This window comes from Sardina pilchardus, chromosome 15 (assembly GCF_963854185.1).
Source record: "Sardina pilchardus chromosome 15, fSarPil1.1, whole genome shotgun sequence".
NCBI lineage: Eukaryota > Metazoa > Chordata > Actinopteri > Clupeiformes > Clupeidae > Sardina > Sardina pilchardus.
Window position 1 is genome coordinate 25,153,347 of NC_085008.1, and position 20,638 is coordinate 25,173,984.

At 44.0% G+C, this 20,638-nt stretch overlaps 1 protein-coding gene across 3 annotated transcripts; it reads right to left on the bottom strand.

The window, feature by feature from the left end:
* Window positions 1–1,837: 1,837 nt before the first annotated feature.
* b4galt6 (UDP-Gal:betaGlcNAc beta 1,4- galactosyltransferase, polypeptide 6) lies at window positions 1,838–17,111 on the bottom strand. Of its 3 annotated transcripts, XM_062556492.1 has the most exons (10): window positions 13,518–13,636; window positions 11,948–12,505; window positions 10,362–10,478; window positions 9,726–9,839; window positions 9,505–9,626; window positions 8,344–8,460; window positions 7,181–7,368; window positions 5,741–5,863; window positions 5,432–5,533; window positions 1,838–2,129 (listed from the first exon to the last, which is right to left on the bottom strand). In XM_062556492.1, the coding sequence occupies exons 2-10, from the start codon at window positions 12,018–12,020 to the stop codon at window positions 1,982–1,984; spliced, it is 1,104 nt and encodes a 367-aa protein (XP_062412476.1). In that variant the 5' UTR covers window positions 12,021–12,505; window positions 13,518–13,636; the 3' UTR covers window positions 1,838–1,981. The 3 variants fall into 3 exon arrangements, with proteins under 3 accessions (XP_062412476.1, XP_062412475.1, XP_062412477.1); XM_062556491.1 differs by lacking the exons at window positions 11,948–12,505; window positions 13,518–13,636 and adding an exon at window positions 16,288–17,111; XM_062556493.1 differs by lacking the exons at window positions 11,948–12,505; window positions 13,518–13,636 and adding an exon at window positions 10,726–11,926.
* Window positions 17,112–20,638: the final 3,527 nt, after the last annotated feature.

Here is a 20,638-nt window from a genome sequence, read left to right on the forward strand (position 1 = left end):
CAGACAGACAGAGAAAGAGAGAGAGCTCTATCTGCTGAGCGCTGGCACACTGGTCACAAAGAGCTCAAAGCTTCACGGGCGAAAAGTCTTCATGGCCCAGGGGCCACTCAAGAGCGCGAGCAAGCGCTCTCTCATCCTGGCCCAGCTGTCCGACAGACCGCAATGCAAAGCAATAAACACACACACACACACACAAGTACAACTGAACAGAGTACACAATGCACTCCACAGACACATACTCACACACACGCTACACCCAATAAGGGGTGTTTAGCAGCTATGACCCCCATTACACCGCCCCACCCCACCCCACCCCCCCTAAATCCCCCAGAGCAAGGAGGGACCATCTCCACTCACCCTCTCTCTGCTTCTCCTCATGTTATGTAGTGCACTTTAAAAGGAGAGAAGACACTACAGCTGAAAGAAAGCTCCCCGCAACTCAGATGACACGATATCAAAAAGAATAAGAAAGCAGAGAAGAGTAAGGCATGCACAACAGTGTGTTGTTGTTTTGTGGTTATTGTTGTTGTTGTTGTTTGTTGCTGTTGTTTTAAAAACGGCCCCTCTCTTGCTTCTTCTCTTTGCCCACTACACCTGCTCGCTTTGATCGTCTCACTCTCCTCTTAAAAGAGGGGACTCGAACAGAAAAACAAAATGAAGGGGAATCTACATAGCTGCCAAAAGAAGAGTGAAGAGTGAGATACAAGAATGTCAAAGGCAGAGGTGGGCGTGAGAGTGTGTGTGTGCACGCGCACGCTAGTCAGATGGGAGTGAACTTGTGCAAGCGGATCACTTGCAAATTCATATCGGCCCATAAACATCTACACACTCACACACTTACACACACTGAGACGCGTATACACACCAATGCCCTGTTCACGGAATGCAACACGACACAGGAGTGCTTCAAATACTTAAATAAAACATGAAAAAATAAATACAAAAGAAAACAAATCTAATAAAAAATATTTCATCAATTTGCAACACATATAAATCAAACCATTTCACTTCCTGGCAACTAAAAGGTCTTTTTTTTCCTTTAAGATATTCACTGCAACAAAAGAAAATAAACAAACAAAGAAGAAAAAGAGTCTGTTGGCTTCTGAGAGGCAGCCGAGAGGCGGCACTTTCTGCTGAGTGGGTGAAAGCAAGTGATTGACAGGAAACAGCGGTGAAAGAGCCTATGAGTGTTAGGTTAAGGCTTTGCAGTAAACATCCGATTGGTTGATTCTGGCACTCCCCGCCTCTTGGCTTGTAGTGTAATGTGGACATAAGTCGCGTAAAGCCAGCAATGACATGCAGTGAGAATCAGAAAAGCACAAGTACTCTCACACACACAGGCACAGGCACAGCGTACAGGCATGTACACACACACACACACAAATTCATACATGAGGTATTCTCACACATCGACCAAGTCTGCAGACACACAATCAGACGGATATATCTTTTTTTGTTTTTTTCCCCCTCCCTTGCTCAGCTGTCCCATCCAACACCACCCCGCATTATTTACACATTGACATTTGGACGAGACCAAGTGCCCTGTACACACCACACAATCGCCATGAAATCCTACAAGATATACACACACGCTCGCATACAAACCTTTACTTGCCCCCTCAATCTGACTCCATACCCATACAGAAACTGATAAGACACACCTTGGACCAAAAAACGAACAAAACCAAAAAAAAAAAACACATTCAAAACTGACTTGAAACTGAAATGCGTCCAAACCATTAACACTTGGATCAGTTTATTTTGCCCACCCTTTTCCTAATTCTCCCTCTCTCACTCTCTAACTCTCCGGCCGCCCTCCCTCCCTCCCTCCCTTCCTTCCTTTCTCTCTCACTCTCACTCTCACACACTCAAACACTCAAACACACATATACACACACACACACCCCCGGGTGGAGCATATCAGACATGAGCGTGTGAGTGTGTGTGTGTGTGTGTGTGTGTGTGTGTGTGTGTCATGCGTTCAGTAGTCTGCAATCGGAGCCAGCTCAGGGTGCAGGTTGACACTGATGTTCTTGTAGAGGCTGGAGGTGGACACCTCCGGCGTGTAGTTCAGATTGTTCAGGCCATCCAGGTGCTGGCGCTCCTTTGAGTAGCGCAGCAACTTATATCTGAGAGAGAGAGAGAAAGGGAAAGAGAGAGAGTGATAGAGAGAGAGAGAGAGAGAAAGATAGAGAAAAAGAAAATGAGAGAGGGAAAGAGAAAGTGAAAATGAGAGAGGGAAAGAGAGAGAGAAAAAGATAGAGAAAGAGAAAAGGAGAGAGGAAAGAGAAAGTGAGAGATAAATAGGTGTAGAGAGAGGGGGATGATAAACCAGAGAGGGATGTAGGGAGTAAATGTGTATGGTGTGAATAGAGTATAGTGACAGGAAGGAGTGGAAGAGAGGAAGAAAGCCAATTAAAAGATGAACCAGTTGGAGTCCCACACACCACAACTCGCCTGTGTTCCTCATTAGGTGGCACGCGCACACACACACACACACACACACACACACACACTCCTCTACTAATACTACTAACCGGGAGTTGCAAAAGGAACACCGTAAATATACTGTTTCTAAAACCTCTATAACCACTCTGATAGAGGAAATATATACTGTCGGAAGAAATTATCATCTATAAATCTCATTTCTCATTGCTTGCCTTTACTTGATGAAACTGTTCCAGGTATAGTGATAGAAAAGCCATAAGCCACACAAGTCCGTAGTTGCAAGGGGGGTTTTAGGAAGACAGCAAAGAACTGAGGCATGCGTCAACCGGAGTCTCTCCAACAATATGACATGGGAGACAATGACTTGGCAGTGCTCACGGTCATAAGTGAAGACTGTGCATAAAATGCGAAGAATCGTCAAATGAGACTTCTCAAAACAGTGATACCCAGCATATCAAAAACAGTGAACACGAATGTGATGCAAACATTCATTTTGCAGGGTGACAGTGCTGATGACAGTGTTGATAACGGCTACTTGCCAAAACGAGAAATGAAACTTAACTCAATGTGTCTTTGGCAATGACTTTGCTACCGTTTGGTGGCTTCCGCTAACTTCTAGCAAAATAAATAGTTTGCCACAGCTGACAGTTGTTAGGTGTTGCCTGGCAACATACTTGGTAACTTTCAATGAAATTCCATTGCAACCAGCGAACGGCTTTGTTGCGGATTGATATGATATACGTGAATTAGAAGCACAAAACCCGTTGCCATTGACAGCGGTCATTATATACTTTCAACGGTGGTTATATACAGTGCCTATAGAAAGTCATCATACCCTTTTGAAATAGTTACTTTTTTTGTCTTACAGCCTGAAATCAAAACCCATTTTTAAAAAAATCTTTTCCAGTTTTATTGACAAATTTAGCTGTACAACATCAAAATAATGAAAAAAAAGTCAACAGTTCTGAAAAATAATAAAAAATTTAAAACTAGAATAACAGGGTTGGAAAAGTCATCATACCCCTGACTTTATACTTTGTAAAGCTTCCTTTTGCTTTCATTACAGCCATCAATCTGTTTGGACATGTCTCTATTATAGCTTTGCACACCTAGACAGGGGAATATTTGCCCAATTTTCCGTACGGAAATGTTAAAATTTAGTCAAATTCTGTAGGGAATGGCGATGGACTGCTCTCTTCAAGTCAATCCACATATTTTCTATAGGATTTAAGTCAGGGCTCTGACTTTGCCACTCAAGGATATTCACCATCCTATCCTTAAGCCACTGCTTTGTTCTTTTGGCAGTATGTTTAGGATTATTGTCGTGTTGGAAGGCGAATGACCTCCCCATCCTCAGCTGTCTAGGAGAGGAACGCAGGTTTTCCTTAAGAATGTGGGTGTACTTGGCAGCATCCATTTTCCCTTCTATCCTGACCAATTGCCCAGTTCCTGCTGAAAAGAAACATCCCCACAACATAATGTTGCCCCCACCATGCTTCACACTAGGTATGGTGTGTTTTGGGTGGTGTACTGTGTTGGTTTTCGCCAAACATTGCGCTTGGAGTTCAGTGCAAAAACACATCTGGAATATTCTACTACCATGTGGAAAAAGCTTATATGGTCAGATGAGACTAAGATTGAACTTTTTGGAGACTAAGATTGAAGTTTTTGGACTGAGCTCCAGGCACTAACCAAACACAGTATACACACCCAAACACACCCAAAACACACCATACCTACTTTGAAGCATGGTGGGGGCAACATTATGTTTTGGGGATGTTTCTCTTCAGCGGGGACTGGGCAATTGGTCAGGATAGAAGGGAAAATGGATGCTGCCAAGTACACCAAAATTCTTGAGGAAAACCTGCGTCCGTCTCCTAAACAGCTGAGGATGGGGAGGTCATTCGCCTTCCAACACGACAAAAATCCTAAACATACTGCCAAAAGAACAAAGCAGTGGCTTAAGGATAGGATGGTGAATATCCTTGAGTGGCAAAGTCAGAGCCCTGACTTAAATCCTATAGAAAATATGTGGATTGACTTGAAGAGAGCAGTCCATCGCCATTCCCTACAGAATTTGACTAAATTTTAACATTTCTGCACGGAAAATTGGGCAAATATTCCCCTATCTAGGTGTGCAAAGCTATAATAGAGACATATCCAAACAGATTGATGGCTGTAATGAAAGCAAAAGGAAGCTTTACAAAGTATTAAGTCAGGGGTATGATGACTTTTCCAACCCTGTTATTCTAGTTTTTAATTTTTTATTAATTTTCAGAACTGTTGACTTTTTTTTCATTATTTTGATGTTGTACAGCTACATTTGTAAATAAAACTGGAAAAGATTTTTTTTTTTTAAATGGGTTTTGATTTCAGGCTGTAAGACAAAAAAGTAACTATTTCAAAAGGGTATGATAACTTTCTATAGGCACTGTATATTATTCACCGCAGAACGTTGGGGAGGCCCATTCAAAGTGAATGGGAGCTCTCTCAACATTCTAGAGAGCCGTGTAATAAACAAAGGTTACAGACACACATATGGACTGCAATATGGACTGTGACGAATCAGCAAACACAGAAATGATTAGTGTCCTCAGGGGTACAGAGGAACAGAACTTCTTATCACAAAACCATATTTGCCCCCCCCCGGGAAACACACAAACACATGTGTGCTTGCCTGAGATGAACTGAACTGCAGGTGAGTAGGACATATAGAGAGAGCCATATCATGTCAGAGAGTGTGTGAGTACATGACATGACATTGGGTATGTCTGTGTGTGTGTGTGTGTGTGTGTTTGTATGACATGTGTCTACACACTGATTTATGGCGGCGTGGGAAATGAGTTGGTGTGCATGAACATCAGGTGGTGTGTGTATATGAACGTACATATGTGTGTGTGTGTGTATTTGTATATTTGTGTGTGTGTGTGTGTGTGTGTGTGTGTGTGTGTGTGTGTGTGTGTGTGTGTGTGTGTGTGCCTACCTGCCCAAGAACTGCACCTCCCCTCGATGATGGTGTGGAATGGACTTGTATTTGCCAATCTCTCCCTCGGGTCGTGTTACATTGTAGCCAGCATAGGACACCCTAGGACAGTAGAGAGAGAGAGAGAGAGAGAGAGAGAGAGAGAGAGAGAGAGAGAGAGAGAGAGAGAGAGAGAGAGAGAGAGAGAGAGAGAACAAGTTACATCACAACATAACACACCATTCTCTCTCCATCTCACACACACGCATACACACACACACTCATGTACAGTACACATGCATGTCCAAACGCATGCACACACACACGTACCTGTTCCACAGGTCGTCGTCCTCTCCTCCCCAGCCCCAGAATGCATTGGGAAAACCGTTGATCTTGCGGAACTGCTCCACCGTCAGTCCACTGACACCCCCGAAGAAGCCGTTATAGGGCAGGCTGAGGACAAACACAAGGCATTAGGGAAACACACACTCCTCATGTTCCCTCACAGAGACACCAAGAGACACACATTCACACACACACACACACACGCACGCACGCACACACAGCGGAGCTCCCACACCACCTCAGCCCTTACAACTGTAGGCTCAGAATGAACAGAACAAAATAAAAGAAAGGAAAAGAAAGGAAAAGAAAGAAAAAGAAAGAAAATAAATTCTTACCCTCAGCTGTCACCTGGCAACAAGGGGTGACAAAAGACAGGGCTAAATATTACTGAGTTGCACACCCGCACACACACACACGTGTGTTACACGAGCATGCATGCACGCACACACATCCTCCCTCCATGTTTAAGGAGAAGACAAAGGGGACAGAGGGTTTCACACATACAGTAGGCCCTTCTCCAGTCAGGCAACTGTATGTATGGCTCACATTCTACATACAAGTAGCCCAAAGAACACACACACACACACACACACACACACACACACACACACACACACACACACACACACACACACAGTAAGGGGAAGAACAATGGGGACAGGTCCACTGCATGAGCGCTAACCAAGACACAAAGTACTCAAAACACACACACACACCAGCCCAGCATGACAAAACTATGAGCAGGTTGGAGGTTGAAGTTTGAAGGTTGAAGGGAGAAAAAAACCCAAAAAGCTCCTTTGGAAACAATGCAATCCTATCCAATCCCTCAGCGAAATAACAAGGTGCACCCAATGATTACGCCTGCATTGGCGAGTACTACAATGTGCAGATCAGCGTTTCACTCACTGTAATTGAGACGACTGTAACGGACACGGCGGCCGTGAGATTTACTTCAGGCTAGGCCACGGCCAAACCAGAAGGCCAAACAAGAGCAAAGACCCAAAAAGTATAGAGCTTACAAGTAGACAGTACGTATTTTTCACAGAACTGACAGAGGACAGAAGTAGGGCTCTCTAGATACAAACATGAAGCAAAAAGTGTTTAAAAAAAAAAGATGAACTCAGAGAGACTGTTCTTTTATTTCCGATGAGATCTAGCTTTGTGGCATCGTGACATGTTAGGCAATACACTGGTGGGAGAAGGACGTCATCTCTAAAGACCGCCTGGAGTGAATATTCAACATCCAAGCAGACACACTGCCACAGTATCGACACAGAGGAAGCTTGTGGCATTAGAAGACTGCTTTTTGTGTGTGTATGTGACTGTGTGTGTGTGTGTGTGCGTGTGTGCGTGTGTGCATGTGTGTGTCAGTGAGTGACAGCAAAAGAGAGTGAATGAGACCGCGCGATCGATTTGGAGACTTACATGTACATGTACTTGTCCAGCTTGGCGGCGAAGTGCCGAGGCATGTTGGTGCAGCCGTAGTAGTTGCGGTCGTTCTCGGGGATGTGGTCCACGTCGTGGAAGACCAGGCAGTCCCAGTCCAGGTCTTTCATGGCCTCACGAAATCCCACGTTAAACAGCATCGCACGGTTGAAGGGCTGGGTACCCGTCTACAACACACACACACACACACACACACACACACACAGGTTGGGTTACTGTCTGAAACATTTATCAAGGCAAAGCTTAACTAACCACCTTGTTCCTAGTCTTTGGTATTTACATATTGTCTTACAGTGACCTGGGTAAGGAAAATGAAAGTGTTATATGAACACACAAAATACAAAATTGAGGTGCAGAAGCAACTGTCAGTGCGTATCTGAGAATGGGCTTGCATAAATCTTCACATTCAGTCGAATGCATCATTGACAGTTTCCTCATCCAAACAGAATCATCTCTCCTCTCCAGTCTATTAATAATGCACACAATGTGACTGGATGTGGAACAGATTCAATGGCAGAACACAATTAACTCATTAAGTGATTGATGGTTAAGGGTTAACGCTAATTTGATTATCAACTGACTGCAGTGGCAGCCACACATTCATTCCAATAACAAAGCAATTACGCTAAAATCCAACTGTCGCCTTCACTTTGTTGTGACGCTAACAGCAGAACCTGCACAGCACAGCAGGGGGCAGCACTGAGAGAGTGCACATGGCACATGAGAGTAGTATGCAGGCAAGTGCACGTTCAAGTCCATGTGTACAGTACTATCATATGTTATGGAAGGAGGCATTGAAAGTGGTGCTGTGTGTGAGTACTGTGCGTGTATACACATGCTTAATGACACAGAGGGCAAACTGAAGTTGCAGGCACTGCAGCACTGGTGGGAGTGCTTGGGCTCTCAGACTATGCATATTGAGAGTTTATGACTGCGTGTGCGTGTGTGTGTGTGTGTGTGTGTGTGTGTGTGTGTGTGTGTGTGTCTGTGTGTATACCTGCTCAATGGCGTAGAACGCAAACTGAAGCCTCAGGCACTGCAGCACTGGTGTGAGTTTTAGGCTCTCAGACTGTGCATATTGAGAGTTTATGACTGTGTGTGTGTGTGTGTGTGTGTGTGTGTGTGTGTGTGTGTGTATATACCTGCTCGATGACGTAGAAGGCAAACTGAAGTCTCTGGCGCTGCAGTATGGGTGTGAGGTGCAGCAGCAGGATGGGTAGGTGCTCATGACGATTCCTGAAGGGGATGAGAACAGCCACCTGTGAGAGAGAGAGAGAAAGAGAGAGAGAGAGAGAGAGAGAGAGAGGGATGACAGGAAGACAGAGGAAGAGAGACAGAGAGAGATTAATAAACGCTGAAAGTATACAGTAAGTCACTGACAACTATTAGGGCCTGTTCCATTTCTCCTCCCTTAAAACTTCCTCTTGGTTTTGCCCTCGACAGCAAAGTCCCCTCGACGAGGTAAGTGGGGGTGAAGAGCTTTCCCTGAGAAACGAAATCTCTACAGGCAAATTAATAAGTGTAGCGAACGCCTACGTCACGTGCAGCGTGGGCGCTTTATCCGGGAGTAGCCTACAGCTATTTTCATTCACGAAAACGCTGGTTCCAGCGGTTGTGTGGCCTGTTGCGTAGGCTGTGTTAGTTTATCTATGTCTGACTGAACACTATTCGTGTGGATGCGAACACCACAACACACATCCTGAATATTGACAAAGCGACCCAGATCAAATGTATATTTGATGGGCAGGCTCTCTCGAAGCACTCGGGATATAATGGCCATAGTCCGATACCGTAGCTTTGTAATATATTTTCCAACATTAGTGTTCAAAACTCGACAAACACAAAACTTGAGTTCAAACTAACATATTTCGAAATTTTAACATGCTAATTTGCCAAAATATACTTATAACAAAGGTGTTCCTTCCCAGCATTGGTCATTTCATTTTCCACTGCGTTTTAATCCTGCATCGGAGCTCACTATATTTTTAGGGTTGATTTTAAGGGGAAAATAGCACTATCCCTTGCTCCCTAAAGTAATGGGACACCCTAACTCTAAACAGGAACACATGAAATGAGGCGGGAAATGGGACAGGCCCTTATTCTCAGACAGGTTTATTTCTCTGTCTGTGCAGGATTTAGCATGAGCAAAAGTGGTACACCTGAAGCTATCTGCAATGTGGTTTATACTACGTGGTTTATATCTTAACCAAGTCTGCCCGTGTGTGAATTCCGGCACAGTGCCTGAGAACTTTACGCCCCGCATACTGAACATACTACTACGCGTATATAGCAGCGTTATGCACCTTCCAGCGGGGTTGGCAGTCCGTCGGTCTCCAGTGGCCTCCGTACTGAATGCCCAGCTGCTTGAACTTGATCTCCAGCTCCTCTACAGGAAACTCGGTCATGTTTACCTCAATGGGGCCCTCTGCAAAAAACAGACACGACACATCAAAACACAAATACACGCAGACAAACACCGTCACAAACCAACATAGTGAGTGACAGGCCTTTGGCAGATACTCACTCATAGAGGGCAGGCGTTCTGGGCAGGGCAGGTTCAATGAGTAGGTGAAGTTCTCAGGGAGGTACGTGGTAGGCTGGACCACATACTCACTGGAGTTGTTCCCATCTGGGTAATCTGTCACACCCCACACACACACACACACACACACACACACACACACACACACACACACACACACACTTTGTGAATAGCCTTTAAAATGTATACTATGCAGCTTCACAGACACAGACACAGACAATCCTTATTGATACAGGCCAGTGAGGCCACAGCGTTCAGACACATCAGAGAAATGGGAGCACTAGACTTGAGTGAAACAGAGCTGAAATAAGCTCATCCTTTCATGCCTCTAGCACAGCACTCGGGACTTAGACAGAGATGAATCTGCCCTGATAAACAAACTGCTGAATGCCACTTGATACAGCTTCCCTACAGACTTATCTCAAAGCACTACCCTTCTTCAATGTCAGACTAAAAGGGCTGAAATGGCGGACTGTGCCGCAAGAGGACCAGCCGATCAAAGCGGGCGACACAGGGAGGAGAGAAGAGCTGGCGATGGTCCACTTTTGTCCGTCAAGAAGGTCCAGACGATGGCATCACATGACAGGGTCAGGGTCTGTGATAGGCTGAGGTACTCACCTGTCCCATTGAGCGTGCTGTTCTTATTGGTGTAGAGCCGGATCATCTGGCCAAATGTCCGCACGTTATTCCTCAATATCATCCCCTGGGCCTGTACCATGAAGTAGTATGTGTTGGCTGTGGGAGAGGGAGAGAAAGAGACAAGACAAGACCATGTCAGTGTCAGAGGGACAGAGAGAGAGAGAGAGAGAGAGAGAGAGAGAGAGAGAGAGAGAGAGAGGAAGAGAGAGGACAAGAGGAAGATGGAGAGAGAAAGAGATTAGCACTGAAAGAATACATTAAGTCACTGACAACTGTTATTCTCAGATGGATTTATTCCTACAGTATGTCTGTGCAGGGTTTAGTGCAAGTAAAAGTGGCACACCTGAAGTTGTCGGAAATGTGGTTTATACTACGTAGTTTATATCTTATCCAACCCATGTGTGAGATGAATCAAGCATGCAGAAGTGTGAGGTCCCTCAAGTCTCTCATTCTACATCTGAATGAGCCCATTGCCCTACTGTTGGACTGGTTCACTCATGGCTTTGCGATAACTTCTCCTGGGCCTGTACGACATTTACAAAAAAGGCTAAAAGACCATCCTAAATGGTGGACTTTGGAGAAACTTCTAAAAAATAATGGTCGGGTCACTCGCAACTTCTGGAAATTTGGACACTGGAAATTTGTTGGCTATGACAAAATCTGAAATCTGCACAGGCCATTAGAAGGAGCATGGTCGAGAGAACTCCTAAATCACTATAACATACAGATACAAATACATAGCAAAGAAACTGCATCAGCATATACGTAGTATATTCCATTACTAAGCTATTTGCTTTGTAGTGTGACATCTTTATTTATCTCTCATCCATCACAGTAGTCATTTGGGTCTTTGGTATTATATGCCCTCAATGGTGTCTTCCAGGCAGCGCTGCCTTCAAGGCACTACTCCCCTCAGTTTAGGGGTAGGATGAGGGTTGAGGGGGTTAAGGTTAGGAATAGGGTAAAGGTAGTGCCTTTTAGGCTGTGCTGCCTGGAAGGTGCCGTTGGGGGCAAAAAACACCATTGAGCACTCATATGATACATGCCTTCTCACCAGCACAGACCTGTCACTTGCTACTTGCTGAGCTACGCTGTATAGCTATGTGAACACTTCCCCCATCACAAATTTGTTTACCATCAAACTGGCTTCGTAAAGGTTATATTAAGGTGGAAATCTTGCATAGTGTACCTTTAAAAGAAAACTCTCAAAAACGTTTTGTGTGATTACTTTTAGCAGTGAGATAAAAAAAATAGCTTTGTGTATGCAGTGCAGGCCCCTTCCATCACCTGTCACACACACACACACACACACACACACACACACACACACACACACACACACACACACACACACACACACACACACACACATTGCTGACATGACAACTGCACAGTGGCCTTAAATGTGTTATGTATTGCCAATATCAGCAAGGTAACCTTTCAGCCACTGATATCTATCGCAATCACAAAGGAAAACTTTGCTTGCATTAACAGTACGTGACTAGTGTCACAAGACTGATGTTAGGTGTAGCTTAGACTACATACTGTACACACTTTTTTTTTACCTTTGTGCCTCTCAGATACGCTACTCGAGTTCCTGAGACAGAACGAACTGAAAGCACTGGCAGCCAAGTTCATTTGAAAACTTCGGCTCTATATGTGGAAAATGAATCCGCAAACATGTGATAACGATAACATATCGGTGAATTAGTGCATATGAATTTTCATTCATCATATGTTGCAGTAGAATGGGCTGAGTTTTTTATAGTCTTCATGCTGGCAAGCATATACTGTAAATTACATCACTTCCTCTGTGTCAATCACTCATTTTCACATCTTAATTAGAATTGGGCCATGTCCCCTCAATTGGCATTCAACGATGTGTTCAGTAAAACATTGGGATAGACAACACGAACCAAGAATCCAAACTGCAGGCTTAAGTTTGAGATACAAACCAGAAGGTGAGAGAGAGAGAGAGAGAGAGAGAGAGAGAGAGAGAGAGAGAGAGAGAGAGAGAGAGAGAGAGAGAAATTCACATATCTGAACTAATGGCCAGTCTTTCATGTGCAGAAACGGACCATGTCTGCCAAACTGGACATAGTTTACACCAATGCCAATCTAAACTGGAATATGTCAAGCAGAAGAAGTTGTACAAGGTGAGACAATGTTTAAAAAAAACTGGTGGATCAAACTGCAAAAGATAATATATAATAATAATAATAATAACAGCGTTATACAGCACAAAACAAGACATTTTGCAATACATAAATAGCTTGTGTGCTGTCAAAGTTGTCCAATAGGGCGCTTGAAATGAGTGTGGCCTGTGTTTATGTACCTGAGTGCATTAAACTAAAATAGTAACATTACTCTCAGGGGCCTTCCCTACCAGAGGATAGGTGTGAAATGGACCCTGTCTAAGCAGTGAAGTGAACTCAAATTAAAGGCTGCTCAAGGACTAGTGCCATCAAAGTTGCCCCATCTAAGTGACCTTTATCAAAACTCTCACACACACACATTTTTTCCCCTTCTGTGCTTGGGCAGCATAACACAGTCAACTTTTATATTAATCCTTCATGGTTGCTAATATGACAGCAAGGGTTGCATGAACTACAGATGATCCTGTGTTCTGAAGTCTGTTGCTGTGAGGCCAAAACAGACAGCTTGTGTCATCGCAAACTGTCAAACTAAGTTGTGACTAACTAAGTTGTGCCCTACTCTCAGTGAAGCATGAAGTATACGCCAATGCTTATCATATGACAAAAACATCTGATTCTGATGCTCTTTCCAAAGACAGCATTGATACTGCTATCTCAAGACTTAAATACCATTTTGAGTTACATTTATCGGAGTCAAGTGAAATACTGTACATTGTCTTCCATATCAATATTATGCATTTCCTACAATGCAATGGTGGCCAGCAGACTGTGTTGTTGTTGTTGTTGTTGGTGTTGTTGTTAGGCCTATCATTGCTATTTAAAGGAATTCTTAGTCGCTGTACTTTATTCTTAGTAGTTCCCTATCATTTGCATTGCTGACTAAACTTTCACAACTATGATGCAATTCCGCTAAAGAATATCCCAAAGCAACACAAACAAAATCTTCTGGCTCTCACTGTAGCCTTCAACTATAACTAACCAACAGCAGCACGTGACTCCATTGGTTTGCATCACATCAGGGTTGACTGTGCCAACCAAGGCCAGCTCACCAAACTCCTGAAGTCATCGACCACAGCTCTGTAAGTAGGCCATCACACGCATAACATGTCAACAGTCAGACGCAAGAGCAGGAAGGAAACCACAGGGTTTCTGGGTGGTGGTGACAAAAAGTCTGACACTTTAATTTGGTCTTGTGAGTTCATGCGTATAAGAAGAAAGGGTAGATCTGCAAAAAGGCTATTTCCCAATGTGGACTACCGTACATGAGCTGACTCCAGGCAAATGTGTTGATATCTGGCAGGTTTAAAGCAGAAAACAAACATCCATCCACCTCAGTCCATGTTCGATAGAATTTTAGGTTACTACTCACATTTCCAGTGATATGGAACGCGATCGTCAACCGAGAACAAGTTCTGCCAAACTGCATACAGCAACACGTAGGCCTAGCCCTTCAATTCTTATGTGTTTGTTGCCCTTGCATGCATCACACAGACACACTCTATATATCATAATCCCCTGGCCAATTCTGAATTCTTCTAAACACCTGCTCGGTAAAATGACCAAAGCTGAAACCGCACCAGTAGATCCCAGGGGAGACTTTCACTACTTTAACATCTGTCTGACTAAAGAACATCTCCCCTGGCTCTGGCTCTCTGCTTGCCATGTGACCGCTTATTGCAGCTGATTGCAAACTGAGCAGTCCTAACAAGCACACTGCTATATCGAAACATCAGCAGCATACACATAGGCAAACCCAACGTCTACCCAACAGCATGAGCCTAACTTTAAAGCTTACAAAGAGTGGTGGGCTAAAAAATGTCCGGTCAAGTGGTCTGTCTGCCGTATGAAGCCATGTTGATACAGGCTGCCTCAAATCAGCCACAGCTAGGCTACTTACATGCACTCCCATAGTGATGAGGGTTTGATACACCATTACTAGCGCACTAAAACAGCACACGCTATACTCAGGCTCACTATAGCTTCACTTCTTTCATTATAAGCCACACCTTAAAAGTTAGGGTATAATTAGCTAAATCAGTGGGTGCTCTGGACGGTTGGCACCCAGAATGCAAGCAATCATGAGAACAGATGCAAATACTGAAATGTTTGGGTCACGTATACACCGAGTCAAGCATTGTTTTGAGAGGGTTAAATTGCCTGCAGGTTTTTCCTCATGGCTAGGCAGCAGGCGCACACACACACACACACACAGACACACTACCTGACCCCTCCCCGTCCCAGTCACTCAACCACATGATGTCTCTCTTTGCTTCGCCGACTCGTGCACCACATGTCGATGCTCAGAGGGATATGACCCGTCAGTGGCAGTACCCTTCCTACGCACCAACTGAGCCTGACCCCCGATATAACGCAACGTTTGCTTTAGTCAATATATCTTACTTGACAAGGAACAACCAGAAGGTCTGAAATCAAAACGGAAGTGACTGCCAAAAACGATTAATTTCTGCCATTCAACTAGTATACTACAAATGCTACAATTAAACCTTGAGATCCATAATATAAGCAAAAACAAATAATATAAGCCATCAGACATCAGCCCGAGAGACCTCACAAACTGAGAAGAAAAGGGAAGTGGGGCCAGCTCTCACAGGGACAGTTTCTCATGGTCTTGCTTTTTTCCAAGATAAGGACCATGGGGCACTGCACAAGAAAGATTAGCTGTCCCATTCACTGGTAGGTAGCACTGCGGCCTGAATTGCTTGCATGTTGAATAAGATAAGCTCATGTAAAAGTAGATTTTCTGCCTCTTGGTTAAAAGCTCTAGAGCTCACACACATCATACACAAAGGCCTATCACTTGAGATTTTCAACCATAAATGAATGCTCGAAAATAGGATCCCATCCATAAGCGATGTCTATCAAGATCTCCAATACAACATCCTTCATAAAGTTTAACTCATCAAACAACAGGCCCTTGTGAATCATGGCAGTAATGTAATTCTAATGTAGGGGGCAAAGTGTGTTGGGCCCATAGACTGTAAAAGGTTGGGCCTAGCTTTCCTTTACCTGTATATGACATGCTATTTATAACATATGCCTAATGTTATCTGTAATACCGTTACAATATACCGTTAACATTACAACAGGCCTACCCCGGAATTAAATATTTTGACGACCAGGGTAACAGTCACGTTTCCTGTTACTATCAGACTGTAATTTACACCACAGACCGCCACAGACAGGTTAGGGTTACACCAATGAGGCGTATAATTAAACAGTTACTTAGATCATCAAGATTACACTCGACAACACTTCACCCCACCAGGCGGATACTAGATGCTGTCCACAATGCGCAAATAAATCATTAACTTCACAACCACCTTGCGAGCCTACTGGATAGCTAGCGCCATATAGTTTATCACTTCTGTGATATGCCATCTCATAATACCGATAACAGCGGCTACATGACTGATGTACCGTTACCCAAATACTACATCAACGATAAAAATGAATGAGCTGGGATTCTTTGCAAACAGCTGACTAGGTGGAACACTAGCTGACAAGCTAGGACACCTATCTACATGCTATGGCTAGTGCTGCCTTTAGAATGAATGAAGTCTAGCCAATTGGCTTAGGGGTAATTTAACTAGCGGGAGCTTAGCAGTGGTATGTGTTTGATTGTATTAGCTAGCTAGCTAAAATTGCTAAGTGGTTTCAAACAAACAGTGAATGAAGAGCTCATATGATAACATTAATTAACTATAAAGTCAGAGGGGGATGAAACTCACCTATACCAGGAGCCACATAGATGAAGTACAAGCAGGTCGTAGACATTGAAAAGAAAAAAATGAAGGCCAAAAAGGAGCGGTTTGATAACCGCAACAGCCGTCTCAAATTCAACATTTTGCTGCGAGCCTGCACTAGCTAATGGACAGGTCCATAAAATACTGCTCGCTAAATACAAATGACTTTGCTTGATATGACAAAAAGCGGATATCAAAGACACCAAACTGGTCCTGCGAAACTCAATGCATCCATAAAGTCCGCATCGTTCTGCTAACGGTGATAGCCAGGGATGCAGCGAAAATGCTAGCTAAATCTATGCTAGCGATCTAGCTTGCTAGCTTGCCAGGGAAAAAAACGAATAGCTACCCCACTCAAGAAATTTCCAGATCGAAAAAGCAGGCCCTGATCAGGCACTGTCGGGGCTTTCATAGCATCGTCGATCGGGCATTCTCAAATTGATGATGATATGGTTCGATATTTAAAAATATTCTTTTATGGATACCCATGATAGCGTTTCATGTTTCGATGCTTATTTTTCGCCGGCAACGGTTTAAAATGACCACGGGGGATTCGGGTGTGTACGCCGCCTCCTCCCACTTGCAAGCCTAGCGATGTTTCCAAAACACTACCTAAGCTGACCACTTAGCTAACTAGCGTTCTGAAATCCGACACCGGTAATTGCTTAATCTTAAATAGTTCCAGAAGGTGAATCCCGCTATACGACATTTACATTTAACATCAAACGCAATAGACGCAAGTTCCGGTATAAACTCAGTTTTGGTTCCATTTAATTTCTGCTGGAGATGCAGACATGGTTTCAAGTGGGTGTTGCCAGCCGTGTCTAGTTCCTCCTCCTCCTCCTTCACTTGTCAGCTTTCTCCATGGCAACCACTATACTGCAGTGAATTGTGGGTTCATGAGGTTGCGTTGCGGTGATGACCGATGACCGCCTGGCGCCTGGCGCCTGGCCTGACCCGCCGGTCGCATCGCCTGAACACAGGATGTAGGCTGGATGTTGGCTATCAGCAGAGAGGGGTTAACACGGATCTTTGGTGTCAGGGTGAAGTGATCATCTGTTGCAACAAATCAATTGGGTTGACTGTAGGCTACATCATGTAGGCTACATAGGCCAAGCTGTGGAAGAGGACAACACTTGGGTTAAATGTTGGCAACTTGCATCAAGTAGCCTAGGCAGATCAATTCCATTCATAGGCCGATGTGCCATTAAGCACTGGGTTTGCAACCAGGCCTATTTTGCATCATGAATTTACATCTAGGCTTATTGGACAAAAGCAGGCTGAGCAATTCACTTCACTATTGTTTACAGTAGGCCTAGCCTAGGCCTATGCCTATTTCTGAAATTGGATAGCCTATCACCTTAAATGAAATGGGCTATAATTTAGCCTACATGGAGGCCAGAATGAGGACATGGGTCATGCTGACTGGCATAGTTTAAAATCTTGCCTCACTGGTGTTGACCAACACCCAGATGGAAAAGGAAGATGGGTGCAATGCAATGTAGCCTACAACACATAGAATGTTTCCATTGATTACCTTGATCCCACTCTGCAAGGCCTTCTACCAAGTCTTTGACTGATATAGGGCAAAACCTATCATTTCATTAAAGTCTGTTGATCCTGTTGTAGGCCTACTTTTGGGAAGAATTCATTTCCGCCTGGAACATTTTTGTATCACACAGTTACATGTAAAAGGCTAAGATAATTTTCAGTTAGGCCACATGGACAATTGGCTCTTCTTGTCAATAGGCCTACCCAGGCAGCCCCCCACATAAAGTTACAGGTGAGTGTTGATATCTCATTGATTCCTCAAATTTGGATGGATGTGTCCATTTGTCATTGTCCTGTGGTGTGACTATCAAAAGTTAATATAAAAAATAGGCTATTAGTTTAAATGTCATAATGTTAAAAAGAGTTTATTTATTCAGTTAACATAACGCTCACGGTCAAGGATTAAAATGGCCTCAATGATGCAAATGTCCTGTGGTGTAACTGCAATAGCGGAGCGAGTGGGGGGGCAGGGGGGGCGGTCGCTCCGGGCCCACGGGTGCAGGCAGGGGGGCCCACCTTTGGCCAAATCTATCTTGCTGAATTGTTGTATTTAACGATGCTTATATGTACTGATTGCTAGATGCTACTAAAGATGCCGCTGGTCCGTAGAGTGCCCTCACAATGGGAGCCCGTCTGTCATGCCCTTAAACACTGCATAGCCCGCGACAGGCATTTCCCCTCTCACGCTACACTGGCGTGTTTTAAAAGCGAAACTGATGCACGACCTGTCTGGGTTTTATGAGGTAGCCTAGGCTACAGGTTGCATTTACCGTATTACAGAAAATCAAGTGAGTTAGCAAGATCTATATACCTATTTAGAGTCTGGAGCATACGCGTGGCAACAGCTGTCAGTTCGCATCGTAGTAGGCTGCGCCGATGAACATAAACGGTTAAAAAAAAAGTTCTGATAGCCTGGAAAGCCTCTCTATATCCGCACACGGAACATGTCAATGTCAATGTTGTTGTAAACACACGAAATAGGTAGGCTACAACTTCAATAGAGACAAGAAGATAGGCTGTTGGCAGGAGATTGCCTAGCCCTAGGCCTACCTGTAACTCCTCAAATTATGCCCATTTCATTTAGGCTAATTAGGCTCTGCATACGTGCGTTTAATTGTGAGACATGCGTTTCATTTGGAACGGAGCGGCATGCCATCAAAAGCAGAACATTTTTGGTTTGTTTTGGGGTCTAATTTACTCTTACACTGTTTGATTATATTGCTTAATGTTTGGACTGATGGCCAATGCAATAAGAGGGTATTTGATGGTTCACTAATTATGTTTCATGTAGTTGAAACACTGTCGGGATTTCCACCGCTGTTTACGCACAAGGCAGTCAATTCATTCAACGTGCGCTGTGTTGGTTAAGTTATTGCGCAGCCAATAAATACAAATCCCGGCCATAACTTGAGATGCCGTACGGTATGGCTACCTCTGTCACCAACACTTAGTGTCAGTGGAGTTCCTGCCTCGGTGTATTGCCTAATCTTGTAAAAACAACAACAACAACAAAACAATAAGCCTAAACGGGCAAGCGTAGTGAAATTCAACTGTGAGAGTTTTGACCGGTAGTTTAGCCTACACAAACAATCTTGAATCGACATGAAAGAAAACAACATGCCCCAGCCAATAAGCACAACATGGAATGGCTTAAATAAAAACATGATGTTGGGATAAACACCGAGTAGCTGGCAGGCGTAGCCTACCTGCAGGTGTACGGCCTACGCCCGGTTCGCCCGTACCTAAAACCGCCACTGGCAGAGACAATAGGTTACGCACGCACGCAGGCTCGCAAGACTAGGCCTATTTTTGTTGCTTTTTACGCGGCGATAGGCCTATTTGCTGTTTTATCGCCATAAACTGTTAAGCTAATTTACTAACTTAAGACTCATCATGGATGTAAACAACGAAAACAGAAAGGATGGAGGCAGCAAAGCTAGAGGCGTTATTTCAGATGGGCAAGAACAAGGTAGGGAATGGGTGTGCTTGTCAGAAAGCTACGTTAGTATAGTAGTACTCTAAGGCTACTTTTTAACGGACCATGCACGAACCTAACCGTGGAAAGGACAAATATTGTCAGCGCTTTGAAAGTCTTGTTGCGCGCGCGCGCGCACGCACGCACGCACGCAGGGGGAGGGGCCCACTATAGGTCTTCGCCCCGTCTAGAGTGAACCATTAGCTCCGCCCCTGTGTAACTGACATATCCTGTGGTGTGTCATAAATAAGCCAGGTGTGTTTCTAGATCCTTGTCTGTTGTTTTTAAAATGTAAGGTGCATAAGGTAGGCTATGTCTCCCTGTGACATGATTGCTTATTGTATATGGATTGTCTGTAATCACTGATAATTGTTTTTGATGTCTTTCCATTGTTTTTTAGGAATGAGCCAAGAAAGGACAAGGAGGTACCAGGAAAGGTAAAATCAGGATAAAGCCAGTCAAGAGATCTTTAGGGAGAGGAGAAGAAAGTAAATAAGTTGATTCAGGGAAAGAGAGTTAGTGAGGCATTCTTTCAATCAGAAATAAACAACTGTCTCTGTTTTATCTACAGGTATCAAGAAAAGAAAGTAAAAGGGGAAATTCAACCATGCAAAATAGTTGCCTTCAAAAACAAAAACAAGAGAAACTTTGTGAAGAATGGACGAAGACAAAGGCAAGAAACAATTCATGTCCCATGAATATGATGTTGCCGCTAGTACGGTGTACATTTTAGGACATCCTCAGACTCAGGTGTCAGACTCAGAAAAACAACCGTCATCTTCAGACAAAACTGTCTCAGCGTCAGAAAAA